General features: G+C 34.8%; 1 protein-coding gene across 1 annotated transcript in view; it reads left to right on the top strand.

The window, feature by feature from the left end:
- LOC128641310 (uncharacterized) overlaps positions 1–19,331 on the top strand; it is a 528,967-nt gene extending 509,636 nt beyond the window's left edge. Inside the window, exon 5 of the mRNA XM_053693917.1 lies at positions 18,429–19,331. Within this exon, the coding sequence (XP_053549892.1) occupies positions 18,429–18,639 (211 nt within the window). The 3' untranslated portion in view covers positions 18,640–19,331. The remainder of the gene's footprint in view (positions 1–18,428) is intronic.
- The last annotated feature ends 680 nt before the right edge of the window (positions 19,332–20,011 follow it).

Below are 20,011 nucleotides of genomic sequence, written 5' to 3'. Positions count from 1 at the left end.
GAGAAAATATGATCATAGATTGAAACGAAGGATTATTCGTATGGTGGATAAAGAACCTTGACCAACTTCCAGACAAATTCAAGCTGACCTTCAGGCACAGGGTACAAATGTGTCAGCTCGCACTATACATCGCCATCTGAATGAAAAGGGATTCTATGGCAGGAGACCAAGGAGGTCCCCACTGCTGACACAAAAACATAAAAAAGCCAAATTTGAGTTTGCCAAAACTTACCTGAGGAAGCCAAAATCCTTTTGGGAGAATGTGCTGTGGACAGATTAAACAAAATTACAGCTTTTTGGTAAAGCCGATTTACTGTTTTCAGAAAAATAAATGAGGCTTTTAAATAAAAGAATACAGTCCCTACAGTCAAACATGTTGGAGGTTCACTGATGTTTTGAGTTTGCTTTGCTGCTTCAGGCACTGGATGTCTTGACTCTGTGCATGGCATGATGAAATCTGAAGACTACCAAAGAATTCTGTGGTGCAATGTAGAGCCCTGTGTCAGAAAGTTGGGTCTCTGTCAGAGGTCATGGGTCTTAAAGCAGCACAATGACCCAAAGCACACGTCAAAAATCACCCAGTAATAGTTTAAGACAAAGCGCTGGAGAGTACTGAACTGGCCAGCAATGAGTCCAGATCTCAATCCCATAGAGCACCTGTGGAGAGATCTCAAAACAGCAGTTGGGAAAAGGAACCTTTTCTATCTGAGAGCAGTTGGCAAAAGAAGAGTGGTCAAAAATTCCAGCAGAGAGGAATGAAATATGATATTTTCCTTTGGGCAACTTTCTCAGATTTGCCCAATAAAACTACTACTACTTGGCTTAAGAAGAGAGTTGTTTTTTTCAAATGTAGATGTCCAATCTGCAAAACCTGCTCTCATGTAACAGAAGGACAGAAGTTTAAATCCAACACTACGCAAGCAGAACATGACATTAATTTTTACATAACTTGTGTAACTACACATGTTGTTTATTTATTAACATGTGAAATTTGCTCAAAGCAATACACAGGAAAAACCAAATGTCCGTTAAAGGACAGGTTTCTTCAACACCTTAGATCAATAGAGGATATAGACTCTGATACTCCAGTTGCAAGACACTTTAAAGAACTGCATAATGCAGATGTGTCCAAATTGACCATACAGGGCATTGACCACCATTTGCCTGTGTGGAAGAGAGGAGGAGATGGAGAACAAACTAAATAAACGTGAGGTATACTGGATTTTTACCTTACAAACCAGTAGCCCTTTTGGTTTCAATATGAGGAGAGACCTTGATTTGTTCATTTAAGTACAGATTCTTCGCCTCTCTTTCATAACAACACATGAGGATTTCAAGGATTTTCCTTGGCTGTTATATATTTACACTCATCAAATTAGGTATTTTCTAATAGACCTCTGTATGAATTAAAAAATGAATATTAAGTTATATTATGAGTGGCAAATTATGAATTTACTAGTTGTGCATAACCTACTGTCCTATCTATTATAATGAATAGGCAATTAAGGTTATTTTTCTGACGTTAACATAATTTTTTTATCCTCCTTTCTTTCTAAGTTTGCAAAAATTATAAGTCAAAATTTGCCTAAGAGTGCATTATCAAGAATATTTAAAACATTAATCGTTGTGTTGTGATCAATTGCAGAGTTAGAAATATGTCTATCCATCACTGAAATAGTAATCTCACAAAAACTATATCTTTAAGAGCAATTTGTTTAAGTAAGGTGTGCACAGGTGGTTACCTATGCAGTGACCAAGTGCGCATGCACGAAACGCATATGTAGGTGTACATGTACACATTGTAATTGTATCTTGTGAAGAGTTGTGTTTTTATGGCTGCCGTATTCTATGCTTTTAAACTGAAGAAATAAAGCACTTTGGATTTTACCATGAGGTTGTCTGTTTGGACTTTCTGGGCTGTAGTGCGCTACACTTTCCATTGCACTATATATATATATATATATATATATATATATATATATATATATATATATATATATATATATATATATATATATATATATATATGTATGTATGTATATATATATATATATATATATATATATATATATATGTATATATATATATGTATTTATTTTATATAATACAGTATATTAGAGAGAGATAGATATATACATTCATTCATTCATACATTCATTCATTCATTTATTCATTCATTCATTCGTTCATACATACATACATACATACATACATACATACATACATACAGGCATACACACACACTCTATATGGCCAAAAGTATGTAAACTTTTTACCATCACTTGTTTGTCATCCCATTCCAACACCATGGTCATTAATATAGAATAACCCCCCCCCCCCCCTTTGTAACTACTGTATAACAGCTGCAACTCTTTTGAGGTTTTATGCAAGATTTTGGTGTGTGTCTGTGGGAATTTGTGCCCATTAAGCCAGAAGAGCATTGTGAGGTTAGGCACTGATGTTGGGCAAGAAGTTCTGGCTCGCAATCAGCGTTCCAATTCATCTCAAAGGAGTTCAATGGAATTGATGTCAGCGCTCTATATAGGTTAATCGTTCCTCCACACCAAACTCCTCAAACCATGTCTTCATGGAACTTTGTCCACAGTTGTACAGTCATGTTGGAACAGGAAATTGCTGTCCCCCAAACAGTTTCAGTGAAGGGTAATCCAGCAGCAAAGGGACCTAGCCCAAACAATATTTTTTTTTTTTTAGTGATTCAGTAGTGCATTTACTTTGATGTTTAGGATCATTGTCCTGCTGCATCACCCAACTTCTACTGAGCTTCAGCTGGTGCACAGCAACCCTGATTTTTATCCTATAGGATATTTTGATAAACTTGGGAATTCTTTTTTCCCTAGATGATGGCAAGTGGTCCAGGCCCAGAAACAGCAAAGAAGCCTCCATGATGCTTCCTCCACTGTACTTACCTTTTGGGACAATGTTTTCAAATTGGTATGTGTTGCCCTTTTTACGCCATACATAGTACTGTGTGTTCTTCCCAAACTACTCAGCCTTAGTTTCATCAGTCCACAAAACATTTTCCCATTAGCATTGTGGATTGTCAAGGTGGTCTTTGGCAAACTTTAGACGCACAGCAATTTATTTTTGGAAAGCAGCAGCTTTCTTCATTGTCTTGCCATGGACACCTTGCTTGTGCAATGTTTTCCATATAGTAGACTCATGAACAGAGATGTTAACCAATTCCAATGATTTCTTCAAGTTTTTAGCTGTCACTCTAGGGTTCTTTTTTACCTCCATTGAGAATCGTGTGGTGTGGCCCTTTGAGTCTTCTTGGCTGGACGGCCAATTCTAAGGAGAGCAGCCAGAGTACTAAATCATCTCCATTTATAGACAATTTGTCAAACAGTAGATAGATGAATATCTATGTCCTCTGAGATAACTTTGTAACCCTTTCCAGCTTTATGCAATACAGCAAATCTTTATTGCAGGTCTTTTTTGCGAGGCATGGTTCACATCAACAAATACTTTTTGTGGGATAGCAAACTCAAAATGTATGAGTGCTTTTTATAAGTCAAAGTAGCTCTAACCCACACCTCCAATCTTGTTTCATTAATTGGACACCAGGTTTGCCAATTTTCAAATCTAATTAGCTTTTGTTGAAGTCATAAGCCTAGGGTTTTACATACTTTTTCCAACCTATACTGTGAATATTTGAATGATATATTCAATATGTACAAGAGCAATACAATATTATGTGTGTTATTAGTTAAAGGGACAGTCAAGACCAGAATTTTTGTTGTCTTAAAAGATAGATAATCCCTTAATTAACTATTCCCCAGTTTTGCATAACCAGCACAGTTATATTATTATACTTTTTACCTCTGTGATTACCTTGTATCTAAGCCTCTGCAAACTGCCCCCTTATCTCAGTTCTTTTGACAGACTTGCATTTTAGCCAATCAGTGCTCACTCCTCTGTAAATTCACGTGCATGAGCTCAATGTTATCTATATGAAACACATGAACTAACGCCCTCTAGTGTTGAAAAACTGTCAAATGCAGAGGCGGCCTTCAAGGAATAAGAAATTAGCATATGAACCTCCTAGATTTAGCTTTCAACTAAGAATACCAAGAGAACAAAGCAAAATTGTTGATAAAAGTAAATTGGAATGTTGTTTAAAATTATATTCCCTATCTGAATCATGTGACTTTTGGACTTGACTGTCCCTTTAAAAAAGATTGTGTTGAATACTGTAACTTAGATAAACATCAAGCCAGATTTACACAGAAATGCAGTAATTTCTAAAGGGTTCACTTACTTTTTCTTGCCAATATATATATATATATATATATATATATATATATATATATATATATATATATATATATATATATATATATATATATATATATATATATATATATATATATATATATAAAAATATGAACTGATGAACTGAATATGAACTTTAAACTTGCCACGTAACATATGAAATTTCTCATTAACAGGAATGATATTTGCTGAGGGCTATTTCATGCAATCTGATTAGACTTAAGAATAACTTTTGAACTGATGTTACACAGCATTTTTAAAGTTAATTATCCCATACCAAATATCTACCTATCTATATATCTTTTTTTTTTCCCCACTAGAATCCTGATCCCCCCAACGTACATAAATTATATTTTTGGTTGAAATATATATAGTATTAATTCCCAAGTTGCTTAGTACCCAAACCAATAAGGTGCCCCATAAATTTAGTACAATATAAAGATCATTGGGGAGAATGAATTAACCACAGATTAAAGTGGAATTTTTCTATTTCCCAGTACTTTTTCAGTGGCGTTTTAATATTACTAATATTACTCTTTGTGTAAAATAATTATTTATGTCTGTACATGATCAACTTGAAAGCTGAGCTATATAAATACAAATAGAAAAAAAATCTATCTAACCAAATAAAAATCTTTAATATAAAGTCAAGATGACAATATTTTATAAAATTTGTTTTATGAAAGAACTATAGCTCACAAGTATTTGTGAAATAGCCGGGCATTTCTGGTACAAAAACGAGGAAAAATATGAGGGTAAAATATTGATTATAGAACTTTTTCTTTCTAGTGAGATGTTGCATAAAATAGAGGAGGAAAACCTGTATACAGCTATAAAACAGATGGTCTAGTACTCATCTCAGTTCTTTTGACAGACTTGCCTTTTAGGTAATCAGTGCTAACTCCTAGGTAACTGCACGGGATTGAGCACAACGTTATCTATATGACACACATAAACTAGCACCGTCTAGCTGTGGAGATAAGAGGCAACCTTCAAGGGCTTAGAAATTAGCATATGAGCCTACCTAGGTTTAGCTTTCAACAAATAATACTAAGAGAACAAAACAAATTTGATGATTAAAGTAAATTGGAAAGCTGTTTAAAATTGCATACCCTATCTGAATCATGAAAGTTTAATTTTGTCTAGACTGTCCCTTTAACTTAGTGAGTGATTTCTATCACTCTTAGTGGCGTTATAAGTTCCCATTACATTGTATTGCTTTTGTGTTATGGTTACCCTTTTATACTAATATACAAAAAACAATAGATGTGTGAAATATGTGTAAGGTATTTGCAAGGGGATTACATACAAAGGATTCTAAAACTTTTTGTAACCAGGTGTCAGCTCTGTCTTTTGGAAATGTGTTATAAGTTTAATTACAAAACTGTTTTCTAAAGTCAATTGATAATTAATTGTGAATGCCTTAAATGCGTGATGTCATAAATGCATAATATAACCCATGATGTCATTGACGTTGCTGATTATCTATATATGGGTCATAACAGTTACTCATAACCACTGGGGGTGGAGGAAAATATAGTTTGTGTATTGTGGCTTTTGAAAGCATAAACTTATTTTTGCTATAAAGTATGTATGTAGACAAATAGCTACATATGAATGTGTTCTCTTTACAAATGCATTTTACACTCAGTCAATTCTGTCCTTAATGTTTAAAAGTTTCATAAACCAGTGATTCATTAAGTGATTGTGTACGGGTGACAGTACCAAACTTAAATATACTTGTATTAACAGCCTTGCCACTCACATGAGATGTTCCAGGGGGAAGATAGAGTATTGTAAAAGAACAAGTGTCACTACTGTAAAGTCAAGAAAAGATCATGAATAAAGAACTGACCATATTTGTGTGGACCTAAATTTTATGATGAAAAGTCATATGTGCACTTATTCTATAAGTACATAAATGACTCCAGTATTTGTCCAAAAAATATTAAAGGGATACTAAACCCAAGTGTTTTCTTTCATGATTCAGATAGAACAGCAATTGTAAGAAACGTTCTCATTTACTCCTATTATCAAATTTTCTTCGTTCTCTTGGTATCTATATGTAGCCACCAATCAGCAAGCGCTACCCAGGGTGCTGAACCAAAAACAGGCCGGCTCCTAAGCTTCGATTCCTGCTTTAACAAATTAAGATAACAATAGAATGCCGACAAATTGATAATAGTAGTAAATTACAAACTTGCTTACAATTGCCTGCTCTGTCTGAATCACGAAAGAAGAAAAAAAATTGGGTTTAGTATCCCTTTAAGAGAAAAAAAAAATATTCTTGTGTTTACATTGGTTGGGGTAAATGGATAAGCTGGAATCAGTTGATATTTAAACTGGTTTTCAGTTTTATATTTTTGCAGTGAAGTTCCACTAAATGTTTAATTGCTCACTGAAATATATATTTTCTTCCTTTCCACACGACCGTGGGAATAACATACCAGTTTATATCACATTAAACTTGCTTTAAACACTTTTTTTTACTTTTTTTTGCCAGTGTCGGTAACTGAATAGTTTTCATTATTCTTAGGATTTTTTTTTGCCTGATGTGTATGTGTTAGCACTTTTATATAATGCAGTTTAACCTCAAATGTGCTGGTTATTGTATGCGCACTGTGTAACAAAATGTAACAAATATAACCAGGGAAACGAATTTACATATAATGCTCTCTAGTCACCAATATATTGTTTAAAATGATATTACTTGTTTAAAGGGACAGAAAAGTGCAGAAAAAAATAAAATGCTGTAATGTGTTGCAGGTAAATAGTGCAATAATAAAATTAACCCCTTCAATTTTAGATTTGCAATGTTGCAGTGATTTTGTGGAGATGAGGGTCACCATTGCCACAAATTGACAGCTAGAGTTGAACTCCTTAAACATCAGAGCGGGTTGTAATACATTGTTTCTTCACATGCCCTCCTTCTATCCTTCTTGGCATCTTATGAGTTAACAAAATATTCCTGAATAGCGATTGCTATAGACAAGAATCCTCCATAGTCTAGGTTAAGTTATACCACAGGTTTATACAGTTAAATTAAAGGGACATGAAACTCAAAATTTGTCTCATGATTCAGACAGATAATACAATTTTAAACAACTTTCCAATTTGCTTCTCTTATTTAATTTGCTTCATTCTTTTGGTATCCTTTGTTGAAGAAGCAACAATGCACTACTTGGAGCTAGCTTAGTGTATTGGGTGAGCCAATAACATAAGACATATTTGTGCAGCCACCGATCAGCAGCTCCTGAGCCTACCTAGGTATCCTTTTCAATAAAGGATTCCAAGTGAACAAAACAAGAGATAATAGAAGTAAATTGAAAAGTTGTTTAAAATCACTTGCTCAGTCTATCCGAATCACGAAAGACAAAAATTGGGTTTCATGTCCCTTTAAAGGGATATAAAATGCAAAAATGAAAAGCATATGAATGCATTTCAGTTTAGAAAAGATGCAAGCTTAAAGGGACAGTATACTGTAAAATAGTTTTTCCCTTAATGTGTTTACAATTGCTTTTTTTACCAACTGCAGAGTAAAAAATGTATGAAAATTAGCTTTTTAAAGTTTATTTCTGTATATTAAAGCTCGGATTTTGTGTTTTGAAGCCACAGCCTAATAAAATAGGTTGAGCTTGTAGGTATAATTAGATCTCATTACTGTATCACATTGTGCACATATACCTGCTTCTTTATCTTATATCTGTCCTTAAAACAATCACCAATACTTTGAGAGAACAATGGAAAATCAACATTTTATTACCTTATCTCTGCTTTATCACACTGGGAGTGTAATTTCTTCTGCTGGCTGTGTTTACAAAGCTTATCTATAGCTGGTACGCGCGGCCACAAACTTTCAGAATAGGTGGGGATACCACATGCTAAATTAACAATTTCAAATGCCAATATAAGGGTAAAGGAGCTACTTGTAAACAATTTAATACACTCCAGCAGGTAAAGTGGATCATTGGGAACAAATTAAAGGGGAGAACATTTTTGAGTAAACTGTCCCTTTAACAGTACACGTGTTAACAAAACTGCTTTTAGTTCAATGATGGCATTATTGCACAACATGTATGTACATATGCTTTGTGCACACTCTCATTGGAACAGTGTACCTACTTAGGGAGCAAGCAGTGGCACGCAGTTGCCAACAATGATGCAAACTGAGTCATCGCCAACGCGTGTTCTCAGAGCAGATGCACTATACATACGTACATATTCTAACAGTAAAACCTATCAAGGATAAGGTCTGTCCAGTAAAAGCTATACCAAAACATTGGACACTTAAATGTCCAGTTTTTAAAGTTCCCTGAGTGTAATGCCTCTATGCATTTACAAATGTTGCCTTGAAGGAAGCAACACGGCAAATATACTGCTCTAATTGTTACTATCAGCCAAGGATGGTAAAAAATAAATACATCCCTGTGTTATGTGTTACTGTAATCTGCAGCAGTATTAAACCATTACTCTATGTATGGTAGCTTTAGGAAGGAGCCATTATCTGACCACACACACCACTACTCAGTCATCTACAGGTTGTCCAGTGTATTTCAAGTAGTTATCTCTCATCTCTACTCACTAAACCAAATATAACTTTTACTGGAAAAAATAAAAATGCTTTTGTTTAAAATTTCAATTTATAAATATTTCAATTTTGAGTTTAATTTCCAACACACACTTAAAGTGATTGTAAAGTTGAATAATTTAAAGCCCGTATTTAAAAATACTATTTAAAACATGGGCACTTTAAGTCTTTATACTTTACAATTACGCTTCTTTTTTAAAAATACTTACCTTTTTGTTACTGTAAACTTACTGCCGATCCTCCGCCAGCATCTTCTTCAGTATTTAGCATATCGATGACGATCCGGCTTCCTCCAATCGTTGTGTGCCCCCTTTGGGGTCCAGCTCATGACGCACACAATGATTAATGGATGCTGGATCATCATTTATATACTAAATACTGAAAGAGATGCGGACGAAGGATCGGCGGTAAGTTTACCGTGATAAAAAGGTAAGTATTTTAAAAAAGAAGCGTAATTGAAAAGTTTAAAGACTTAAAGGGACACTGAACCCAATTTTTTTCTTCTTTCATGATTCAGATAGAGCATGCAATTTCAAGCAACTTTCTAATTTACTCCTATTATCATTTTTTTCTTTGTTCTCTTGCTATGTTTATTTGAAAAAAGGAGGCATCTAAGCTATTTGTTTGGTTCAGGACCCTGGAAAGCACTTATTTATAGGTGGATGAATTTATCCGCAAATCAGCAAGAACAACCCAGGCATCTAAACTTACATTCTTGCATAATGATACCAAGAAAATGAAGAAAATTTGATAATAGGAGTAAATTAGAAAGTTGCTTAAAATTTCATGCTCTATCTGAATCACAAAATAAAAATTGGGGTTCAGTGTCCCTTTAAAGTGCCCATGTTTTTAAATAGTATTTTTAAATACTGGGCTTTAAATCATTCAACTTTACAGGCAGAATTACAAGGACAGTATATTTCTATCTCATTTGCTTATAATGTTGCTGCTTCATATTCAGAATTTGTGATTCTTTCCCACCCCTGATTTTATAGTTATCTTGCTTGTCTATTATTCCCAGAAGAATTGTATATGCTTGTGGTAATCTGTATTTGGAATGTGCCAGACCATGATTCCAACCAGTACAAATTCCTTTTGTAAGAGATCATGTTCTGATTTAATTACCTTACATCATTGTCTATCAAAGGTAAAATAAATAAATAAATAAATACTTTAAATATTTGAAATATGTAGATATACAGGTGTGTTTGCAAGTGTATACCCATAATAGTTTGATTAAATATGCTTTAAAGGGACAGAAAAATCTATTATTTTTCTATATGCGCTGTATACGTAAGCAAATCACTGCTTCATTGCTAACCTTTATTTTGTCCAAAATATTTTAATCCTATTTAGATTTTATGGGCATGATAAAACACATGAACACAGTAATAGCTATCTATGCCTGCTATATTTTGCTTTCATTTTAGAATATTACAAAGTTCTTTAGTAGTATTAGGATTGACAGGCCCTATTAGCAGCGGTAAAAGTCTGACATTTTAGCAACAGGTTCTCTAACTTCTGTATATATTTAACCTATAAGGGAGACTGAAACTGGGTTGCCGTTGTTCTTTTATTAAACAAATCAATAAATATATATCGGACACCATCTAGGACTTAATGTAAATCGCCTAAGAAGTCTGGTTCACTGAGCTGCAGTGACATGCGGTGAGGTTTGCGGCTGGTGAGGCACTGTCCAGTATCAGAGCCAGATAAACACACATATGAACCCGACAGAGGTAGCTTAAATTCACCACCCCTCAGTACATCATATAGTCTCAGTACTAAATGTCAAAAAACTCTTCCTCTTGCAAACTGCAACTGCATCCTCTCTTCCCTGATTGGTCTAACAGTGCTGTCTGCCTATTGGCTGATGACAGCAGCACATAATGCCAGGTAGCCAGTGGGATGCAGAGGTTATGCAAGTTGTGTGATACTGTAACTGACACATACAGGGAAGTGTTCGCTTGAGGATAATTTAATGGGGATTTTTTTATTTTTAAATAGGTGGTCTGCACTAATGCACACTGTTTTTTAAAGGACCACTCAATGCAGTAGAATTACATACTTAACAAGTACATAATAAAAACACGATTTAACACCTACTCTGAATTTCAAAAAAGCAATAGATTGTTTTCTTACAAATTCATTTTTTCTTTTTAATACTTTTTTGATGCCTAATAAAGAATTGAATTTTTATCAGAGAGAGACTATTTCAACCTTCCTTCAAGACATCAGCCAATTACAGACTAGTATACGTATACCCTGTGAGCTTGAGAACATGTGCAGTAGACTCCTGTTCCCCAGAAAGTGTGAAAATAAAAATACTGCAAAATTTGTTAATTTAAGTAAAGTGTCTTAAAACTGCAGCTATTTCTGAATCATTAAAGTTTATTTTGACTTGATTGTCCCTTTAACACATTAAGTTTTTGAGGATACAGTTCATGTGCTTAATAAGTAGCAGCAATCAGTGCAGACTGCTGCCATGAAAAAAAGAATTCCCATCAAAATTTGCCACACCACCTAATTAAAAATGATGGTAGAGAATGTGGGAAGACTGATTACAAGAAGACTTCTCCCTGGGAGTAGGGACAGTCATTCACCAGCCGCAAAATGAGATCAGCCCTCACTCCCTAGCTCTCCCTCGGGACTAGAAAGTCCATCAGTGCTGGGATATTCACCCTTGGCCTGTAGTGGAGTGAAGTATGGGGAGATGTTCTGGAGAGTGGGGCAGAGAGGGATAAGTCCCAGATACACTTGCTTCTCAGATCATAGGGAGAGAACGCACCTGTGTAAATCCGTCATAGAGGGGGTGCCGGCCAATACAGATTTTTGATGGATTAACCCCCTTCTATGAATTGTTGTTTTTAAGAAGACACAATAAAATGTTTTTGTTTTAAGATTTGGCGTTTGCGGACCCATTTCTGCTTCAGAGAGTGATAAGTCCCCAAGAGCTAGAGACCATTAACTGTGTTGTAGAGTAGTCTTTGTGAAGGCTGAATCTTGCCCTTGGAGCCTGAGAGATCAGTAGTAGGCAGGATAGTCAGTGCTGGGGCTGAGAGGGACAGGTTTGATCAAATAGTAGCTCCTGCAATGCTCCCTTGCAAGTCTGCCACCCAGTGTTCCTTCTTCTAAGTGGTTCCCGCCCAAAGATTGTCAGAAAGAGTGCTACTCTTACACTAACACTGGCTCAAGATACACTCCCCACCATGGGGCACATATGATTGCTGCCTCACCTGGGGCTTTTTCATGATTGGACTAATTATGTCATAACACCTGACCTGTCAGGCAGTGGGTCAATGCTCCATCCAGCACTATCTAAGCAGTTGAGCAATTAAGGGAGGCTGAGCTCATCACTGCCTCTCTCCCCGTATTTACAGCGAAATTCAGAACATTTGGTGAGTTGTTTTTTTTTTTATTTTCATTTCACTTTTTTTTTTCTTTTTTTTTTTTTGGGACAGGTAAGGTGAGACTCTTCCTCCCCTGACTGCACGTCCCTCCTGAGCTGCTTTGGTTAGTGGGGACAGAGCCACAATCTATACAGATACATCTGCTTAAAGGGCCATTATACACTCATTTTTTCTTTGCATAAATGTTTTGTAGATGATCTATTTATAAAGCCCAGAAAGTTTTTTTTTTTTAAAAATGTATAATTTTGCTTATTTCTAAAGAACATTGCTCTGATTTTCAGACTCCTAATCAAGCCCCAAAGTTTTATTTGAATAGCGTCCGCTACCTTCTCCAGCTTTCTCCTGTTTGTGTAAAGGGTCTTTTCATATGCAAAAGAAGGGGGGGGGAAGTGTCTTATTTCCTACTTGGAGTGGGCTTTCCAACTGCCTTTTCAACAGGGCTAAACTGAAAGCTTCTAAGTACGTTTTTAAACCATTTTATACTAGATTTTTATATCAATATCTGTGCATCTTATTCTTTATAGTAGTGTCTATTACATGCAGTTATATAAAAATGAGTGTATACTGTCCCTTTAGGGGTGCCTGATTCCATAGTCTGCTTCAAATCTCGAATAAGATGACTTCTGCTTTATGTAATGTATTGCCAAACTGACAGACAAGGAGGCAGAGAGGGTTTAGGAAGAAGCATTTTAAACCATTGCTATATTAATATCAGTTTCTGGCTCACGTGTGTGAGCCTACAGCCAATAAGAGCTTTCAACCTTTAAAAATCTGCCCTTAAAACTGGGTAAAATTGATGGAAAACTTTAAGCTCAGTTAGGAACAGGGGGTGCCATTCATCCAGCGGGGGGATAAAGACATAGACTGACACAATGTTTCTGACTTTGTGTATAAGTGCTATATGAGCCCCTGGTGGCAGTGAGCCGGGTCTTTCCATGCCCAGCACTGGCTATAACTTTTGCACTGCTGTAGGATGCCAACCCTGGTGCTAGGTCCTGCATGACTATTGGCACTAGCATTGCCAGTATTTATGCAAAACCAGCACTAGCATGTGAGATCAAAATACCAGCTGTGCTAGAAAAATACCAACCAAATGGACAATAAAACTCTGAACTTTGACATGCAAAAACCACAGCCCCTGAGGGATCATTAAATACAGTTTTGTTGAATTTTAAATGAGCAAGATATATTTTTTTTTTTCTGAAAAATTTCAAAATTTACTTAAGTTTGCTTGCCCCGTCTAATATGTGACAACCATCGACCAATCACAGAACCAGGGGCGAAACTACAGGGGGTGCAGAGGTCACAGATGCGACTGGGCCCCTGATGGTGGGGGCCCACCTTAAAAAAAAATTTTTTTTTTTTCTTTTATAATTTTTTTTTTTATAATTTTTTTTTTAATAAAAAACGTTAACCTACCACTGCCTGCACTGATATCATGTGAGTGTGACATGACTACAGGGGTTAGTGTTTCTGTTTTACCCATTGGTGTTTATGTGCGTGTGTAGGGTGTGTATGTATGTGACTGTGTGTGTATTTATGCATGTATGTGTGTGTGTATGTGTATGTTTGTGGAACCAGCAAATTACAGACCTTATTACTACAGTGTAGGGGGTAAACAGTGTCACTATACAGTACCACTATATACAGTATGGGGGGTGGACCATGTCACTGACTACTGTGGTCACTTTATAAAGTACTGGGCGGGTAGTGTCAGGCCAGCCATCTCACCGGCAGATTACAGACTATGTCACTAACTTACTATATACAGTACTGGGGGGTTAAATAGTGTCACTATATATATATATATATATATATATATATACAGTAATAGGGGGTCAGACCATCTCACAGACTGTGGGCACAAGGTACCTCCTTTTGCAGACATGTAATCTGATTCACATTTTTTTTCTGTGTTAAATGTAAAAAAAAAAAAAAAATATGTATTAAATTCACCTTTTTTGGAGGGGGGAGGGGCGATGGGGGGGCCCCTTCTTAGATTCTTGCACCTGGGCCCTGTGGTTTCTAGTTACGCCTCTGCACAGAACCATATACTTATATACTGTGTACATGCTCAGTAGGGATTTAGTGCCTGTGCCTCAGAAAGTGTAAATAAAAAGAATGAGCACTATTTGAAAATGGAAGTAAATTGGAAAGTTCCTTTAAACTGCTTGATCTATCTGAATCATTAAACTTTGACTTTAATGTCCCTTTAATGGGTTAAACTGACCTTTCAAAAAAAATCGGATAATCCAAATTAAAGCTTTAAAAGCACAGTAAAGTCAAAATTAAACTTTATGATTCAGTAGAGCATGCAATTTTAACCACTTCAATATCGGGACTTTCAGAGAAGAACTTGCACAAAATACCTGTGAATTTTTAGCAGTTTTGCTATCACTCAAGGCTCTATTTCTGTTTGATTTATCTGTAAAAACGATATATATATTTTTTAAGTAAAAAGCCCATTTTGATATATTTCATGCCACCATTTCGCATCAAATGCGATCACATAAAAAAAAAAAATCATTAACTTTTTCACAAACTTTGGATTTCTCACTGAAATTATTTACTCATCACTTGTGCAATCAATGCAATGGTTGTAAAAGCTTCTCTGGGATCCCCTTTGTTGAGAAAAAGCAGACATATAAGGCTTTGACGTTTTTTTTTTTTTTGTAATAGGTTGTTAACTGCAGCTGTGCACCACATTGCTATTATTCTCGGCAGTGAAGGTGTTAATCAGGTAGCTTGTAAGGTTAAAGGGATACTTTACTCCAGAATTCTTTTAAAAAAATTTTTTTTGTAAAAGATAGATAACCCCTTTATTACCTATTCCCCAGTTTTGCATAACCAAAACAGTTATATTAATACACTTTTTACCTCTGTGATTACCTTGTATCTAAGTCCAGACTGTCCCCTTATTCTTTTGACAGACTTGCATTTTATCCAATCAGTGCCCTCTCATAAGTAACTCCACGAGAGTGAGAACAATGTTATCTATATGGGACACATGAACTAATGCCCTCTAGCTGTGAAAAAGTAAAATGCTTTGCGATAAGAGGCGGCTTTTAAGGGCTTAGAAATTAGCATAAGAGCCTACCTAGGTTTAGTTTTCAACAAAGAATAGCAAGGGAACAAAGCAAATTTTGTCACAAAAATGAATTGGAAAGTTGTTTTTTTCTGTAGTGTAGGGCCATCCTACTCCCTCCCCCCTCCGATGCTGGATTGCCCACCCGCTTTCCCAGATTCCCTCCCACACCTCCTGCAGATGATCGTTAGACGTTGACACACACATATGGAACCAGAGCACCGATCGTGCTCCGGTTCCATATGAGGGTAGATGCCATGAGCTCAGGAACTCCAGCTCTTGGCTGTAACTTAACAGCCGAGACTGCTGGAGCTTCCTGTCACTCCGACATATATACGTTGTGAAGTAAAATAAGAAAATGACTGCACATTGTATATATACGTCGCAATAGCTTAAGGGGTTAAATAACATTCCAATTTACTTACTATCAATTTTCTTTTTGTTCTCTTGATATCCTTTTTTGAAAAGCATATGTTCATATCCTTAGCAGCAGCAATGCACTACTGGGAGCTAGCTGCTGATTGTAGGCCTCTTGTCATTGGCTCACCTGAAGTGTTCAGCTAGCTCCCACTAGTGCATTGCTGCTCTTTTTAAAATAGAATACCAAGAGAATGAAGCAAATCTAATAACAGAAGTACTGTATATTACAAACGTGTTTAAAGTTCCATGATTCAGATAGAGCAGGCAAGTTTACGATTGATTTTTCCCCTCTTAAATGACATCTGCATTATCTAGTGCAATGGTTCTCAACCCAAGTGACCTCAAGGCCTGGTACGTTTTAGCCGGATGTCTCCAGGGCCCGGTAGTTTTATATTTATAAATATATATTGGTGTCAGTGGGGGAATAAAATATATACTTTCATTAGTGTCAGTGGCATGATCTTCTCCACGGTCCTTTTCCTACCACTGAACTGCTGCTACACGTGCACACGCGCATGTGCAATGGCATTCTGACAGGTCTGCCTGGTATTCCTGTGGAGCAGCAGGTCTATCAGAGCATGCAGAGGGGGCATGGAAGTTTAGGGCCCACCAGCAGGGCCACCAGAGTCCGGTACTGGGCTGTGCCCCGGCTGTTGAGAAACCAACCAGGACTAGTGCATGCCTCCCTATTGTGTGTTAGCCATGTGGCAAAATTCAAAGGTGCAAAGTTTAGCAAATAGGTTGCTTGACTTGTTTTTGTTTTCTGTTTTTCCCAGAGTGCTTTGTGTTTAAGATACTTCTATAAGAAAGAGCGAGATGCTACAGTCTTGCTCACGAATGCAAAATCTGTTTTAAAGAACAGCTTTAATTTCAGATTTGAAGGGCAATGGCATTGTACATAGCTGCATAAAACACTATTTAACCAAAAATTATTACAATGGAAAAATAAGTTCAACGCTACAAATTATATTATTGATTGTTAAAAGATGCTGGATTCCTGACCTTGTTCCTGTAAAGTCAAATTGGTGATAAAAATGGTCTATTCTTTCATAGTTTTGGGGAAAAAAAACAAAACCATAATGCATTAATGTTAAGGTTATTAGAGTAACCATACATCTTTTGTGTGTTAATGGACTGATGTTTGTTTGTATGGAACACCAATGCAGCTGAAATGCCTCTTTTGTATTCTGTCTCTAATTGTTGTATTTCAAAAGAATTGTCCGCTTATGAAATATAAACGTGTTCAGATTACCTTCTGTGTCCTTTTTTATGCTGAGTGGGTGTATTAAACAATATTTCTTCATAGAGATCACTAAAGTTAAATTCTAACAAACTAATTTCATGGTTGAATATTAACTATTTAATTGCCAGATGATAGGCACCATCAAACTAGCATTATGTAATGTATTAAAGACCATCTGTTATGAAACATTGAAGTTAATATTTTTTTTATATATATACATATTTACTCTGTGTATGTATATATATATGTGTGTGTATGTATATACAGTATTTATATATATATATGTGTGTGTGTATATACAGTATATATATATATATATATGTGTGTGTGTGTATGTATATACAGTATATATATATATATATATATATATATATATGTGTGTGTGTATATACAGTGTATATGTGTATAGTGTGTGTGTGTATATACAGTGTATATGTGTATAGTGTGTGTGTGTGTATATACAGTGTATATGTGTATAGTGTGTGTGTGTGTGTATACAGTGTATATATATATATGTGTGTGTGTGTATATACAGTATATATATATATGTGTGTGTGTGTGTGTATATACAGTGTATATATATATATATATATATATATATATATATATATATATATATATATGCGTGTGTGTGTATATACAGTATATATATGTGTGTGTGTGTATATACAGTGTATATATATATATATATATATATGTGTGTGTATATACAGTATATATATATATATATATATATATATATATATATATATATATATATATATATATATATATATATATATATGCGTGTGTGTGTATATACAGTATATATATGTGTGTGTGTGTATACAGTGTATATATATATATATATATATATATATATATGTGTGTGTATATACAGTGTGTATATATATATATATATATATGCGTGTGTGTGTATATACAGTATATATATATATGTGTGTGTGTATATACAGTGTGTATATATATATATATATATGCGTGTGTGTGTATATACAGTATATATATATATGTGTGTGTATACAGTGTATATATATATGTGTGTGTGTGTATATACAGTATATATATATATATATATATATATATATATGTATATATGCGTGTGTGTAAAATTAGTGTAATGTTCCTTTTAATATTTTATTTTCACAAATTAAAAAAAAAGTAATAAACTATATATGCTACATAGATTACTCAACATCTTGTCTGTCAACTTGCAGTAAGGAACAAATCTATTTTTTTATTAAAAAGTGAATGTGAAAATACAGATTTAAGATATATTATTATGTTTTCAAGGTAAAGAAAATTGCAATATATTTCACTCAAGAAATGGATATTAATCAAATAAGTTGGAACACTGACATTTACCTTTTTCATATTGTTTTTACACAGATGCTTTATATGGTACTGCAGCGATCAATACCGGAAAGCCAGAATGGCTTCATATTCTATCAAGGCAAGGACTGAGAGGGAAAATGAAAGGGTCAGTTTACATTGGTCAGACGATCGGAACTCATCAGCTTCTGCGGAGAATAACACTGAAGAGGACAGTCACAAAGCAATGAGTACTAAAGGCACAGCAAGTCCGAAGCTCCCTGTATGACCGCACACAGAAAAGCCCAGTGATGGGACTGAACAGATTAGCACACAGCCACTTTTTTTGCACTCTTCATCTCTACCCTATTGGCAGTTTGGCTTTGTATTAATAGGACAGCCACAAAGCTGACTAGCTTAAAATAATTATATTAAGAAATCCCTAAAACTGCTTACAGTCCAAATATTGCCTTGCGTGGGTATAGGCTGAACATATTACATTTACGTTATTAAAAATGAAATCATTGGATTTACCTCAATTTGGTTTTAAGCAGGAAACTGGACCCTGTTCAAATCATTTGCAGCTAATGGCCTGTTTGTCTGTAAATTTTGTGTGGGTGTTGTTAAACTGCCCATGTGTGTTCAGAATGTCTAGGAAGAAATCAGGCTTTTACTATTAGACAAAGGGAAGTATTGTTTTTTTAACATTTTTTTTTAATATTTGCAAGTAAAAATCATAATCATTCCTTTTTTCTCTTAAGAGTTGGGTGTTCAATTTTTTAAACATCCTATTTATCTTATTAAAGTATTATATACTTGTAAATATGCAACAACACTAGCCTCTACTGTAGCAATACAAGATTTATATTATATATATATATGTATATATATATATATATATATATATATATCAAAATTTACATTTACACAATACAAAGAAAACATTTAACAAATAACTATAAACAGAAAATGAACAATGTTACACAAAACAGCAAACCTTTAGTTTCTGTTTAACATTTGTTTTGTTTAAACTATTTTTTTCTTAGTCATACATAAATATAAAGCATCTTGAGATTGAAGGAAGCCATGTTATAACTGAATTATTTTTAGTATTATAGTGAATTGATAAGAACCTTTTCATTAAAGGATGTTCCAAATCATTTTATTTAGTAAAACATTTAAAGAAATTTACACAAACAGAGCAGGTTTTTCCCATCCTTAAACGTGAATTCTAGTGCCAATAAAAAGTTATATTTTATTAGAGATTTTTATTGTTAAATTATTTTTATTATGTGGTTAATTCCTTCAGTGTTGCACTCTAGGAACAACCCCATTCTGTTCCATATAAAGATACAGCTTCTGATTGGAGCATGTGTATATATGCCTGCTCCTCATTGGCTACCCAGCTGTATCCTCATTTGGAGTGTCAAAGAAGCACAATTTTGACTATTAAAGGGTCACTAAACCCAATTTTTTTCTTTAATGATTCAGAAAGAGCAGGCAATTTTAAACAACTTTCTAATTTACTGCTTTTATCAGTTTTCTTCATTCTCGTGCTATCTTTATTTAAAAAAGCAGGACTGTAAAGCTTAGGAGCCAGCACATTTTTGGTTCAGAACCTGGGTTGCGCTTGCTTATTGGTGGCTAAATGTAAATACCAA

The sequence above is a fragment of the Bombina bombina genome, chromosome 10, assembly GCF_027579735.1.
Source record: "Bombina bombina isolate aBomBom1 chromosome 10, aBomBom1.pri, whole genome shotgun sequence".
NCBI classification, from domain to species: domain Eukaryota; kingdom Metazoa; phylum Chordata; class Amphibia; order Anura; family Bombinatoridae; genus Bombina; species Bombina bombina.
This window is presented reverse-complemented; position numbering and strand designations above follow the sequence as displayed.